The 15,159-nt window shown below is 44.2% G+C and overlaps 1 protein-coding gene across 1 annotated transcript in view; it reads left to right on the top strand.

Moving 5' to 3' along the window:
* Window positions 1-3,550: 3,550 nt before the first annotated feature.
* LOC147707756 (trypsin-like) overlaps window positions 3,551-15,159 on the top strand; it is a 31,102-nt gene continuing 19,493 nt past the window's right edge. Inside the window, exons 1-3 of the mRNA XM_086926608.1 lie at window positions 3,551-3,630; window positions 11,441-11,609; window positions 13,474-13,733. Coding sequence (XP_086782734.1) covers window positions 3,585-3,630; window positions 11,441-11,609; window positions 13,474-13,733 — 475 coding nt within the window. The 5' untranslated portion in view covers window positions 3,551-3,584. The remainder of the gene's footprint in view (window positions 3,631-11,440; window positions 11,610-13,473; window positions 13,734-15,159) is intronic.

The raw sequence follows: 15,159 nt of genomic DNA, 5'->3' as shown, positions 1-15,159 counted from the left end.
TTCCTCCCCATTTACCTTCTGCCACTCCCTGCTAAAATCCTTGAATCCCATCTGAACTCACACCTACCTGAGAGCTTACCTGAGGGACCACCAGATTCTGGATGACTCCCAACATGGGTTCAGACGGGCTCATAGTACGGAGACTGCTCTCACCATGGTGTTGGATAATATTCGAGTTCAGGTGGATGCAGGGCATACCACTCTCCTTATCTTACTCAACCTTACCGCCTCTTTCGTCACCCTGTCTCCCTTGAGATTGGTGGAGCGTCTCAAGGAGATAGGGGTTGGCGGTCGGGCCCTGGACCTTCTTGCATCATTCCTTAGTCAGCGGTCTCAAATCGTTAGAATGGGCAATTTTTACTCTGAGTCCTCCCCCCTTGTGTGCGGAGTGCCTCAGGGCTCCTCCTTGAGCCCTACCCTCTTTAATATTTATGTGGTCCCGCTGGCAAGAGTGGTGAAATCATTTGGACTGGAGGTGTTGTCTTATGCGGACGACACGCAGATCATGGTCTCTATTACTCAAAAGATCAGAAACTCCGCGTAAAACTTTAAAGACTGTATGACAGCTGTTTCATCATGGATGGTTCAAAATTACCTTAAATTAAATGGGGAAAAGACGGAAGTCTTGATTTTTGGGGACAACTCTGACATCTGGTCGAGCGAGTGGTGGCCCAATTCCCTGGGTACCTGTCCTACTCCTGTCTCCCATGGGAAAAATCTTGGAGTGGTGGTCGATGACTGTCTCTCTATGTCTCGTCAGGTCTCCAGAACTATCGCCACTTGTTTTGGACTTATTCGAGTCATAAGAAAAACTTCCCAGTTTTTGTCCCTTGAAGCTCGTAAAAAGGTGGTCGTGCCCTTAATATTGGCCAGGCTGGACTACTGCAATGCCCTTTATCTGGGAATTAACAAGGGTCAGCTGAACAACCTTCAGCTGGTACAAAATGCCACTGCAAGGCTGGTGCTGAATCTTCCCAAGCGTGACTCAGCCTCATCTGCTCTCTGTTCGCTGTACTGGCTCCCGGTGGACCGTAGAGTCTTGTTTAAGACCCTATGCCTCGCCCACAATGCATACTATGGACAGGGCCCAGTGGGCATAGAGAATATCCTCCGTAGGTACGCTCCTTCTAGGAACCTCAGGCCAGCTAAAGAAAATCTGCTTGTGGTTCCCAGATACAAAAAGATGGGATGGGGTGGAAGAGCCTTCTCACAGGCTGCTGCCAAGGCGTGGAACTCTCTCCCTGTTTCCCTTTCTGGTCAACAAGCTCACTCAATCTTCCATAAGACCCTCAAGACCTGGTTGTTTCCGGCGAGACGGGCTTGAGTACGTAATGCTGGTAGTGCCTGTAGGTTTGTCTGTTTACAGCGCCTTCATGCCCTTGGGCTTAGTCCCCGCAATACAAATTCTCATTCATTCATTCATTCATTCATTCATTCTTCCCACTGGAGTCGGAGCCTGAAGGTGTTACAAGGCGCACTCCAGTAAGCTGTTTTTGCCGCTTTAACTCCTTCCGCCTCCAGCCGCTCTCCGCCCGCGCCCCCGCCTTCCGCAGCCGCTGATTTGTCTCCCCCGGATTAGCTCCCAACTTCAGGTCTCAGCTCACTGCTCCGTTGTCAGGCCGCTGCAGGATAAATCGCCACCAGTGCCTCAGCGAGTCTTCTTATCAAGTCTGGATTCGCTCGCCCAATACTGCGGGCCTTCTGCCACCTCAGCCTCCAATTCCAGACGGGTAGGCAGCAGGATCAATGATCGGATCGGCTGGGCAAAGTAGAGGGTCTCAGAGCCTCTCTAGGCAGCGGACATATTCTTCGGCTGCTAGCCACGCCCAAAGGGCTCTCATTTTGATTGATGAAGCCACCCAAAGCCACAAAGCATGGCTTTGAGTGGCCTCATAAATCATAAGTAAGTTGACACAGCGATTTGTGCAGCATCGCCTTACTCTGAGCCTGGGAGGCGTTCCATGGGCATTACGGTGGGTTTTCCCACAAAACACCCATGGAATTTGATGCTGGTGCTGATTTCCAAAGTGATGCACACCTGGGGAAGCACCAAATCTGTATGCCATCTGAGGTGATGCGTAGTGCAGAGAAATATGTCTATTTCTCTTCGTTTTTTCCTCTTTCCATGAGTGTTGCATTCTGCAACACACACAGAAAGAGGAAAACGCCTAATACGATTGTTTTAGTGCCCGAAGGTGTCCTTTCCTGCACAAAAAAGTCCTGCATGCAAAGGAGGCAGTCTTGCCCCATCGTGCCAGTGCAGGGAGAAAGGACAGGAATGCTCCGTATTGCTTAAATATGTGTATTCCTCTCCTGTCCCTTTGGCGTAGGGCAGCGCAGCTAGGTGCCTTGCTGCTCTGCCCTTCGTCAAAATCCCATTAATAAGCCTCAGAGTATATGAAACTGACCATATCAGGATGGGCTCCGCTTGCTCAGCACAGCGCTGAGCATCTGTTTCCATGTGCCTACATTTGTCTGAATTAGTGCCCGATATCCAGACAGTATAGTTCGGAAACTGTGAGCACAGTTTGTCTATTTCTGTTTCTGAGCTGTGTTATTTCAATAAATATGATGCTAAATGAATGCACTTTACACAGTGCAAGAACCCACAAACAGACCTTCGGCTCTGCACAAGCGCAGCTCTTCATGATATTTATTTATTTATACAGAGTTGTATATAGTGCGAACTTGTCCCGAATCGGGTATCAGAGCGCTTTACATAGCACTTGTTGCATTACATGAGAACACATTCATTTTTGTTAGGCACGGGGAGATTAAGTGCGTTGCCCAGAATCACAGGATGTTCAGCATCATTGCCGAGACTCTAACCGGGTACCCCAGATTCGAGGTCGCCCGCCCTAGCCGTTAGGCCAACTCCTCTCCCCAGTATGGCCCCAGATGTGAGCAAAGTGACCATCAATAGTATGTGCGGACATGATATCCATAAGGAAGTTATGTTTTTGCAAAGAATGGTTATTTATGGTGTAATCTGTATTCTCACTAATAGAACTGTATTTTAGCTGCATCTGCTCAATTGTTAGTTTTCTGCTAGGACTTTGTTAGACTTTAGAATCTTCCTCAACGTTTGAAAATCCTAAAGTCAAGGAGGGCACAACATTTGTGTGGACCTCTAACAACAATTGAATTCGCTTTTTAGTAAAAGGTCAAGAGTATAAACTTGCTTGTCCTTGCTGGAGAGTTTCTATGCATTTGTTTGCCTGTCTGTGTTTATTCTAACATTGATATCACCAATTTGAACTTTTGGTAACATTAGGCCACAGACTCATGCTATTCTTGCTGCCAATGTCACCCGCCAACCCTCGGCTGAGGTAGTGAGACACACTAATATATTGTGTTTCACTTGCATACTTCTGGGACGTGGGCCAATTTTCATTTTACTGTTTGTTTTAGGAGATATTTTTGAATACCATATCAGAATTTGGATAAGATAAGGCATACAGCCCATGTTCTGCAGAAAGTTCTATGTTATCTCTGACGCAGGAGACCTGATGTAAAACTGTATAAAAAGGCCCTTCCAGTTTTAACAGTTGTAGGCAGACACAGCATAAGACCAATCCTCCAAGATGAAGTTCTTTCTGCTGGTGGTTCTGGCACTGGGGCATCAGGCAGGTAAGACAAGGAAAATAGCGTCAATCTGCGAAACACATCTGTGTGGTATTTAGGCCTTTAGATCCTTATACAGAACCTTATTCTCTGCGTTTGAGGTGTATTTGGTAACAGGACTCATTTTCTTCTTGAACCTGAGGCTGTAGGTATCCCATACGTTCTAAAAATATATGCCGGCCATAGAGCGAGAGTAAGCCGGTAAAGAACAGACCTCTAGCGCTGCGTCACTTAGAAAGGGAAACTATCGGAGTAACAAGTAACAGAAGCATCCTTTATGTGGTAGGAACTAGCTCCACCTAAACTAATCATTAGTTCATGTCATCAAATACAATTAGTAGGTGCGTAAATTCTCGGGGTTTCGGACTCTCAGACCACAGGAGATAGTTCAGGTTCTTATGAGACAACATAAACTAAGCAGGAGCTGCATACGGTGTAGCTAGACAAGCTCAGCTCTGGATCTCTTTCATATCATGGTTCCATCTCCTGGTCCTGCCTATTTTCATCCCTTTTCTTGAAGTGATACAATAGACTGCAAGTTGTCTTTCAAAGAATGATGCAATTACACCAGGGAACACTTGGTGACGGTTAAACTATCTATTTTCTAGAGCACTTCGGCTCACATGTCATTTTTATCTACTGCTGAATTTTATTAGATAAGGCGTTAGCCAAGACATTTTGATATTGCTAAAAGTATGCGTTGAATAAACTTATGGAGGTTTCAGCTAGCGCTCTTTATCAATTGGTATAGTATTATGCCATTCAGGTTTTTGTTCGCCCACTGCGCCCTCCAGCATGGAGCAATGGGTCTGCCCACCTTAGCCGTTGGCTAACTTCACTGTGAGTGATGGCATTATTCCATTTCACAAGGAGCACATCTGCACACAAATTAGTTCCATTAAATGCCCTATTTATAACCAAAATATATTTTTGCCTTTAGCCATTTTTTAAAGATTTGACAAGGGCCCAGCAGTTTCCCCAACAGTAGGCCTGTGCAAAACCTGCCACAAAACAAAACGAGCACTGACAAAGTCAAAAGACTGACGGCCAAGAACAGACCAATTGACTTTACTAATGCTTGTTTACATTTGTGGAGGGAACTCCTAATGATACCCGAAAATTCTTGGTAAAATAAAATCGCCCGAGTTGCCCCTTGTTTAATAACTGTTCCGGTTTCAGTTGATAAGTGGCTGAAAGCACTGATGGGACAAGTTGGCTGTACACAAAAAGAGTCAACGTATTGTATTTTCCATGGCGATGAGGTTGAAGAAGCAGTTCCCATTTGCCAAGCCCAAACTTCATGATCCAGAGGAATTCGTTTTCCATTGTTCTCCCCAAAAGCCTTCTTTCGTCCCAAACACATCGCAACACCGCAAATATATGATCATGCCTGCAGTGAACTCCAAAAGAACGAACAAATTAAGGGAAGCATGCATTTTCCCAACACATAAAACAACCATTTATAAATCCAGTATGTCTTTTCTTTGCAATCTGGTGCAATGGTTAATTTTCTGTTTTTTTTTATTTTTTATTTCAAGCACATGCTACAAAGAAATAAAAAGACAAAAAAGAAATGTACTATCACCTGAACGAGGCTGCATTATAATTGTAACAAAAATTGTTGATTTAAAAAAAAAACATCCATTAATGGAGCGGTTTTACTATAGATGTTTTGTAAACCAGAAGCTTTTCAATTGTGCAACACATTTTTTGTTTTTCTATGTGAAGGAGAGAAAGATAAATTGCCAGCCAACCGTTTATTCAAAAGCAATTAGCTACAATGTTGCCTTGATACTTAACCAGTTTACAACCTAAACTTTAGAAAGGACTGCTAGCAAAACATACAGCAGCCATTTGAAGTTAATATAAAAACGTGAAATAAAAAAGCACATTTTAAACCAGCTTTGCAACCGAAGAGAAAGCAACTATGTTTTTGGCAAGGTGTAACAGATTTGCTAAAACTTTGTGAATTCCCTCAAAGTGAAGGGAGCGAATGGGATTATTGGGCTGAGCCATTGCCTAAACCATAGGTCTTTGAACTTTTGTGCTCTGAGCCCCCTTAAGTAAAATTGTTTGAAAACGCCCCCCCCCCCCCTCCAAAATTGAATGGCAAGATTTGGGGAACAGGAGAGGCGAGCCCAGGTGGGACTTATCAGCGAAACCTTATCTAGAGATTTTAATCTATAATAATTGCAACACTTATGAAAGAGACAATGTATAGAACAAAACCAGAAATTGACCAAAAATACTATGCCTCTTAATAGGGGTGTTATGATGAGCCCGTCACTCTCCTGGGCCCCAATGCAACTGCTGCACTATTGATGGCAGCAGCCAGGGCTGGCATTTTCTCAGACAGCGCCCTGGACGAAAATTAATTTGGCACCCCTCCTGAACCTCCACCTCTCCCCATCTGCCCCTCCCATTGGTGATTCTAGGGGGGGGGGGCATGTTTGTGCTCAGAGGTAACGTCCTGCTGAATATCTCAGAGCAGTGACTGGCCTGTGAACACACATCTGCCTCTTGTCCCTTCACCTGAACCGCCTATTTCGTTTTTAAACTGGAAGTGGTTCCATGGAACGGTGAAGGGATGAGGAATGGGGTGTGAGATATAGGGGACCAGAGGAAGGCTAAGGAAAATAAAGAAAACAAGGTTTTATAGCCAGTCTGGGGGTAATGGACTGAACTGGAAGCCTGGAATGAAAGCATTATTCAAGGAAGCTCACAAGGTCAGCTGCATGTGCGCCCTTCTAAATTAGCTGCCCCGGGCCTGGTTCCTGCTCACCCATGCCAACAGCCAGCCATGGCTGCAGCCCTGAAAAGCAGGCTGTCTCTCTGCCTGTTCCCCCCATCCCCCTTCCTCACTGTATCTGGCCACGAAACCTGGCCATCACTCCTGTCTTTCAACAGACTCCCTTTCCTGAACAGTAAGAAATTAGATCCCATGTGTTGCCCCCTCCTTGCAGCAAAGGTGCCCTCTGTCCTAAAGCTAGCATGGCAAATGAGGCTGCATGCCCACTCCATGCCCCTTTTTGTAAAGTAAGAAAATTGTAATCGTGATGCAGCGGGCATCTGACACTCCTGGGTAACAGTGCCAATAAACTTACTTAATTAACAAAAGCTACTGCCTTGCAAAGAGCAGTTTCCTCATACATTTCTAAAAAAAAAGCAGGACCCCCATATTGCTTCATCTCCCTCTCTGCCATCTCTCTCTGAGGCCCAGCTAATGGGTCTCCTCTGCTTCAGTTTTCCCCTCCCTTGGGCATAGGTCCAAAGCCCAAAGCAAACCTGGTGCAGAAAAGGTGCAGTGGGCTCTAAAGGAATCAAGGAAGGATAGTAAAACAGCCATAATCGGGATTTAGTTGGTTCCTCACACCTCTGGGTTCCAGTGGCACTGCACCTGTGGAAACAATGTGAATTACAGCCTTGTGAAGCAAGCTGTTTCCTCTGCCCATTCCACTGGCCCATTACCCCTAGGCCAGAGGCCCAGCATTGGCTATTTGCTCCTGTGTGTAAAGAAAACCTGGTTAAAGGCCCACATTTGGCCTCTTTGTCTTGCTCCCTGCACATTGCAGGTTACCTGTACTCTAAGGCAATATTACAGCCACATTTTGGGTGCAGGGGTCACTCACACGCCTGGCCTCAATGTCGCTGCACTAATGGCAGTGATTGTCCTTTAAAGAAATGAGCCACAATATCTCCCCACCTTCCTCAGATCACCCCTCTGAGAAAACTGCCTCTGTCTATTTATAAATGAAAAACATAACCCCCACATGGCACCCCCTACTCGGGGCCATCTCTTCGACACTATGCATAGATCATGCTCTTATTCTGTTTCTCCTGGGACATAAATCTGAGGCCCCAGATGTCTGGACTATCAGGGTTCGGGGTCTCAATACGACTCTGCTGGTCTCCTTTCTGCCATCGCCCCCCTCGATTCACCTGGAAGGTCATCTGGACAGAGATCAAGGAGGTAGGATCTATGAGGAACAACATGCCCATGCTTTTTTTAAACTTTGCATACTTTTTTGTTAAAAAAACAATTTACCCAACATGGTTAATGTAGCTCTTGAGAATCCTCTTGGTGAAAGTGAAGGGAGGGCAGGTGGGGGAGGGTTTGGGGGGGTCTCCTGTGCTGTGAAGCTGAAGAAGGGAAAGAGAGCTGAAACAGGTCTGCTTACCAGGGTGCCTGCTCCTGGAGTGGTGTGGCTCACTGGTTAGAGGCGGCAGACCCGGAAGCAGAGGAAGGCCCGGGACCAGGGTTCACTTCCCGACGCGGCAGGGTCGTGAACCAGGGTCAGCGGACTCGATCATTCTCGCCTCGGTGCCTACTCTAACCAGGGATCACACTCGGCAACTCTGGGCATTAGCTTGCCTCACCTCCACAATGGCGCCCCACAAACGCCGGGGATGCCTGGTTTCACCTTGGAGATACCCAGGAGGGAACATCTCACAGGGAAAGCCAGGACGGGTTCCCCAGCGGTCTATAGCGCCAGGACGCCTCCAGGTAGCAGTGCGCTTTACAAGACACACACATTTACATTTACCTAAAAGGAATGTAAATGTGTGCATTTGGTTAATCAGCAAATGCAAAGGCTGCCTGGGACACAGGCATCAATCGAGGGAGTCGGCTGAATTTTTATGGAGAGAAAGGTTTATTCTTTTTGAGAATAAATGCAAGGGTGTAATCAGCAGAGCTCTGAAAAACGCTTTTAACGGGCACTATAAACATATACACCATCCCTCCTCTTTGAACACCATCCCTCCTCTTTGAACACCATCCCTCCTCTTTGCCGACGACACCCTCCTCTTATCAAAAACCCCCACAGGTCTCCAAACCCTTCTTGATCAGTTTAGTGTTTTTTGTCAGGAACGGGGACTTACAATAAACACAACCAAAACTAAACTAATGGTTATGACCGCCAAGAGGAAATATAGGAATATCCATTTGACCTTGAATGGATCTCCTTTAGAGGTGGTCGATGAGTTTGACTATCTTGGTGTTAGGATTAATAATCATTTGAAATGGGAACCCCATATATGTAAAATGATTTTAAATCTCAAAAGGGTTTCCGGCACTATTTTAAAAAACCAACGTCTCTCTGTAAGCAGGCCAGTTGCCCCAGCCTTATCAGTCTACGAGGGGAAAGCAATTGCCTCAGCTGTTTATGGCTCGGAACTGTGGGGCAATGAGAATACCAATGACCATGTCCGAGCAGAGAACAAGTTTATGAGGGACTTGGTGTCGCTTCCATCCTCTATCCCACTTAAACCTTTATTCTTAGACCTGGGTAGAAAGTCTATTCGGACATCCTCCAGCTCCGTCCCCTCTTATATTGGGTTCGTTTGAGGAGGACCCCCGAACTAGCTAATTATGCCCTTGTGCTAGATGAAATGCTAAAATTAAACACTTCAGGCAAAATCAGGTGGCTAAATGCATTAAAAAAGCTTGTTGCAAGTGTGGGTTTAAGCGACGCTTGGGTATCCCAATCACCTCCACCAAAACAAGTGGTGAAAAAATTATATTGGGATTGGATAGAGACCAAGGCGCTACAGAACCCAAACTGGGGACATTTGACCGAGACCTTTTTGACCCATAAATGCACCCTAAAATTGGAATTGTTTTTGGACTTCATTCAGATTCCTCGGGAAAGGACTTTATATCTTAAATTTAGACATGGAACATTGCCCCTCAAAACTTTTACATCTAGATGGAACAATAGGAGGGAAGAGGATATAATGTGTCCAGGGTGTACAAATCCCGAGGAATCATTGGGCCACTTTTTCTTTGCCTGTAAGGCATACATCTTACCTAGGAAGAAATGGTTAAAACCAGTACTAAAGAATCTTGGTGTTAGAGATTACAAATCAGCTTTGCGTATTCTTATCTCCGACACCTCTTCTATGGTTACTATTTGTGGGGTTGCAAAGTTTTTATCATGTGCCTGGATCATTAGGACTAAGATTTTAAAAAATGCTCATCAAGTCAATTTTTCCACATAACTTTTATATGTATTTTTGTAAATAATTAACTGTTTTTATAATTATGTGTGTACTTTATGTTTGTACTTTTTATGATACATGTGTCGAATAAAAGTATAATGACATATTTGCACAATGACATTCTACCTATTACTGAAATATGTACTATGAAAGCACTTGTTTTATCTTAATCAATAAATCAATTTGTGGCACCCTATCTCATACTATATATAATACAATGTTAAAATAATGGCTTACATATTCACAGTGCTTTTTGTTACAGGATGGGACCTCGCAGCACTATAAATACACCAGTCGCTATTCCCCAATGCACCAATCAGAATTCAGATCTTTAGTTCTTTGATCCCACATAAAGACATCTGCAGCGTTCACATTAGCCAACTGCAGTTTCATAATATAAAATAATACATTTACCGCTGTTTAGTTTAACTTGCCTTTATGGTTTGTGTTTTTTCTATGTGGTTAACTGAAAGTGAAAAATCAATAAGACACAGAATATTTTGGTACTTTTAGGTAAGCCTTTGACCCCACCACCACGGCATGGATTACAGTTCTCTACTTTTTAAGCACTTCGACCATGCATGTAAATTAAGGCAGCCTGGAAAACTCATTTACAAGTACTTAGAGCGTCATTTGTGCTCCCCTGGGAATGCATCCACAGCCCCACAGGGGGCTGCATCCCACAGTTTGAAGACTTATGCCCTATGATGTGGTGGGTGGAAGCAAAATGGGAGTGGCGATATAGCAGACCAATAGGTCAAGTCAGCTGACAAAATCTCTTCTTTTTATGTATATTACGTACGATTTTTTTGGGGGGAAAACAGTAGTCTGGCAACACAGCTAAAGCTATCTCAAAAAAAGAGGCCAGACCTAAAATTCAGATGCCTAGTTAGTGTCACTTCTGCAGCACTGTTATTATTTAGGGTCCACTTTGTAAATGTAGTTTGAAAAACACTTTTGGCCGTAGCTTTGTTCGTTTAATTTTGGGGGTTTATTTTCCTGAATGTTCTTGAACACTGTGGAAGGCCCATTGGATGTCACCCCTCTCTCAACCCTCTTCCCTTTTTTACGGTAAATGACTTTTTAAAAACTTTCTCACCGTTTCCTGCGTGTTTTATTATTTACAGTTTTAACAGAGGGCTCTTTCTACCTCATTTGACTATAGCACATTTTGAAGGGAGAATTAATCATTTACAATTCTGTTTATCAAAACATACCACTCTCACCGAGGAAATGCATCATCAAAGAAAGTGTTCCATAATATTATTTTGTCAGTGTTTTTACAAACGTAAGCCCAGCAACATTTTTAACCTCAGTAACAATGCCCCGTAATTTGATGTTGTAATACCACATTCTGGATATACTAGTAGCATAGGACCAGTTTTACCGAGCAGCTTCGGGTGTATGCTTCTGAATGGGAGGGCAATGCAATGATATGTATTTTTCTTCTCAGCTCTGTGATGAGAAAACTAAAAATATTGCCTCTCTTTGTCTGCACTTTGCTGTCTGCTGCTCATGTACTGACTCAAACAAATCCCCAGGGTGAATGTATTTCAATTGGACACTACAAATACATAAGTAGCTGTGCTGAGCCAGCACAGCTGTTCATGATACAACCTCTCATGCGATAATACCACATCGAGCATCATCAGTAGCGTTTGGTCTTTAGTGAGCTTGGCATTACTGCACAATTCAGGATCGATTTCTAATCCTGAGCGGAAACGTTAATAGGTAACAGTGATAGTTACTGACTCTAGGAGTGATTTGATTCCATAGCTATGGGACCAGTTGTCTTACCCGTCATTTCTGCTTGCAGCTGCCTACCCGACAAAGGTTGAAGATATCAATGATGTGGTCAACGGCTACAACTGCGCCAGGGGCAGCGTGCCCTGGCAGGTCTACTTCATGTGCAATGGAGGTCGCTGGTGCGGAGGGTCTCTGATCAATCAGTACTGGATCGTATCAGCCGCCCATTGCTATAAGCCGTGAGTGTTTCTCTTCTCCTGTACAATATATCAGTTGTCGAAATATGCCGACTTGAACCATTGAATGATGTCCATTGCCCAATGATCTCACCCATGTTTGATGTCCTTGGGTTCAGAGGTGAAAGGTGGGAGGTGGATCCTCTGCGTTCTTACCGTTGAGGAAGGAAGTGATCCATCCGAGCACATGCCCTTGGATGCCAATGTGGGGGAGTCTTTTTATCAGTGTGTGGTGGGATATAGTGCAGAAGGCTGCTGAGAGGTCAAGGAGGTTCAACGCTGCTGTTTGTCGATCTGCAAAGCAAAAGAGATATTTTGTTGTGCCCTGGGGAGGATCATACTCCCATTTGCCTTTTGAGCAGGAAACTGCTTGCTAGGATTTGAGTGCTTGTTTCATGCAAGTGAAGAGAGCTAGGATGAAAGAGCAAAAAGGTGGATAAATGAAAGGGTAAGAGGATGGATGCAAGAGCAAAAGGGTCAAGGGTATAGGGTGAATGAGTGGACAGATGAGAAATGGAAAGATGGGGAATATGAAAGGACGGGTGTGTGAATGACTGGATAGATAGATATGTGGGCATATGGATGGATTGATGGATGGATTATTCAAGTGTGATGGTAACTTTCTTAAGGGGAGTAGGGTTTGCTTGCCTGATGCTCAGCGTTTGAGAAGAGGTAATGTTCAAGTGAGGTGTATTTACATTTTCTGGCTACCTCCTTGTTGCTATCCATTTCTTAATCTGTGGCATCGCCCCAGTGTAAGTAAGTTTGCATTTCCAAAAGCATGCAGAGGAAATTCAGTCGGTAATGGGATATGATCTGAGTAAGATGTCTCATGTAAGTGTTAAATACTGCCATGGCCTTCCGACTGTCTTGGTGAACCCTGCGTTCGATGTGTTTCAGAGGCGATGATGATTCCATTTAATTTGTTGAATGTAGTCTGAATGGAACAGATACAATTATTGTCCCATCACCAAGCCAACTTTTCTAGAAACTCGGATGATCACAGAGGATCTTGTGGTCTACTGCCCCATGGACCACAGAAAGGTGAAATAAAATCAAAATAGCCATTTTGCAAACATTGAAGGAGAAGAGCAGCTATTTGCTGATATCAGCAGTCAGGGTTTCTGTGCCCTTACAGGTCGGGAGGCTGATTGCAAGTCATGTAATAGTTTATTCATTTTACCAATACCAGTGCATGGCAGGTGACTTGGCTCTATGGGCTCTATGGGCTCTATGGTATTTTACTGTGAAAGCTCAGATCCTAGATGGGTATGTGGTGCGCCTTTCCAAAGGGTGAGCAGTTGATTTGTTCAGCATAGTGATCATTAGAACTTTCTTTGGTTAATTGGGACTATTCCTGGTGGAATGGGACATGGATGCCTCTTATGATACCTACTTCAAGATGTAGACATATGGTCGTCTATGACCTGCCGTAAGAAAGAGCTCAACAGTGTTAACGTTTAAGTGTGGCCACAGTCTTGCAAATTGTTTATGTTGAACATTTTCTAGAGTGTTCTCTCTGTCACTCCTTCTGGCCCTCATTTAAAATTGGTCAATAAATTTTCAGTAACACCGCGAGGTGGTAATACCATTTTTCTGCATTTAAAGCTGCAAAGCTAGCACCGATTTTGCACTTGTGTAAGCGCGTGATGGGGCATCACCACATTTGAAATGCGGTAATATTAGTTCACTTGATGTTGCAAACGTGTATGAAATGTGCAGTCTGCAGTTTCTGCACAATTGCATGACTGCACATCACCAATAGGTTTAAACGAGCTCTCCCTCCATCAATCCATCCTTTGTCTTCCACTCTGTCTCTATCTCTTTTTTAGTTAACTCATTCTCCATTCATGTTTTTCCCTGCAAGGGCCAACACCTTGGTAGCCTACCTTGGTGAGTATGACACGACTTACACCGAAAGCACAGAGCAGGCCATCCAAGTCTCTAAAGTCATCAAGCATCCGAACTACAACTCCCAGACTCAAGATAACGACATCATGCTGGTCAAGCTGTCCAAGCCGGCACAGTACAACAACTTCGTCTCTCCGATTGCTCTGCCAACCAGCTGTGCAGCAGCTGGTACCTGGTGCCTCACATCCGGATGGGGAAATACCCAGCCTGATTCAGGTAAAATGGTGCAAATCCACTATTTCTACATGTACAATCAGGTGTATAGTATACACGTTTGTCTGTGTCATTGTCCAGTTTGCAATCAAACACATTCCAAAATGAGGCTGGAATTAAAGGGCAATGCCCTTCAGTGCAGTTGACAGTATGTCTAAAAGCTAACTGTAGAACTGGAAGTTGAGAAGATGCGAGGAAGTTGCTGTAAGTTGCCTTTTGCTTTGCATTCTCGTCTTTGGTCCTTTTGTTTTGCTGTTATAAATGTAAAATTGTGCGTGACACCTGACATAGGACAATTCGAGGTACCTGAGGTGATGTAAAAAGTCTAGCTGTGGAAGAACAGAAATGCAACCAGTTCAAGCCGTGGTCTTTTTATTGCTGCGCCCCCTCATGTAAACAAAAATCGCTGTGGTGCCCCAAAATGAAAAAAAAAATGTTGACGCAACTCATCTATCTAATTTGTATTTCTAAATATATTTAGGAAGTCAAATATTGCAGTTCTCTTCAATCATCTCTTTTAAAAACAAACATTGGCATAGCCAATAGGTCTCGCCTTTGGGTCCTTATAAGTGTTTAGCCATGCAACAGTTGATGTTGTTGCACCAAGGATATTGTGCTGCATAACTAAATACTTATGAGGTCTCAAAAGCAAGACCTGTTGGCTATGCCAATGCGTGTTAAATGTGCTATGCACCTTAATACATGTATCTATCAAAGGTGCAGTTTACACGTTTCATTCAGCTGCAGGTGCTTCACGTGGAATTTGTGTGTTAAATGTGAAAACAATCTTTGTTTTATGTCTTCAAAAAGAATGCTGAAAATGAAACTATGTTCTCTTCAGGGGCTGTCTCCAAAAGTACTGATTACATAGGAGACATTGACGATTCAGAAATGTGGCTTTTAGGGACAGTCTCACAGTTTCTGAGCAGGATACTTTTATAGCAAATGAGGAGATGTATTCTCAGGAAAATACAGAGAGAAGACAGACACAGTGAGCTCTGTACAAACTTTAAAAAAGCAGCCTATTGCATTGCAAATGCTTGTTTCTTTTGGAACTCTTGTCATCATACTAGATGAGCAATTGTTCTTTAAGCACAGGCAGCCGGCACTTAAGCTCCCTGTGCGGTGCATGTTCTCTGTGTGCGGGCTCTACATGTGCGCTGTCTGCGAGACGCTTGCACATGGGTTGGGCTCCGTGCCCGTGCTGTGTTTTATTATTGTGTGTGCTGGATTCAAGATAGCCTGGCTGATGAAGGTTATGAACCCGAAACCGGTCCCAGGATGCTTGTTTCTGGAAAAGGGAAGACATGGCTTGGCAGCTTGGGCTGATGGATTAAACCCAGATCAGTTGACTGGGGGTAAGTGTTTGATTTGCTCAAGCGCTCCTTCTATCATCCCCTTTGGTATCGCTTTGTTCGCCCTAAGATAC

Source organism: Lissotriton vulgaris, chromosome 6, assembly GCF_964263255.1.
Source record: "Lissotriton vulgaris chromosome 6, aLisVul1.2, whole genome shotgun sequence".
Lineage (NCBI taxonomy): Eukaryota > Metazoa > Chordata > Amphibia > Caudata > Salamandridae > Lissotriton > Lissotriton vulgaris.
The sequence above is the reverse complement of the archived record's forward strand: the minus strand, read 5'-3'. Positions and strand labels throughout refer to the sequence as shown.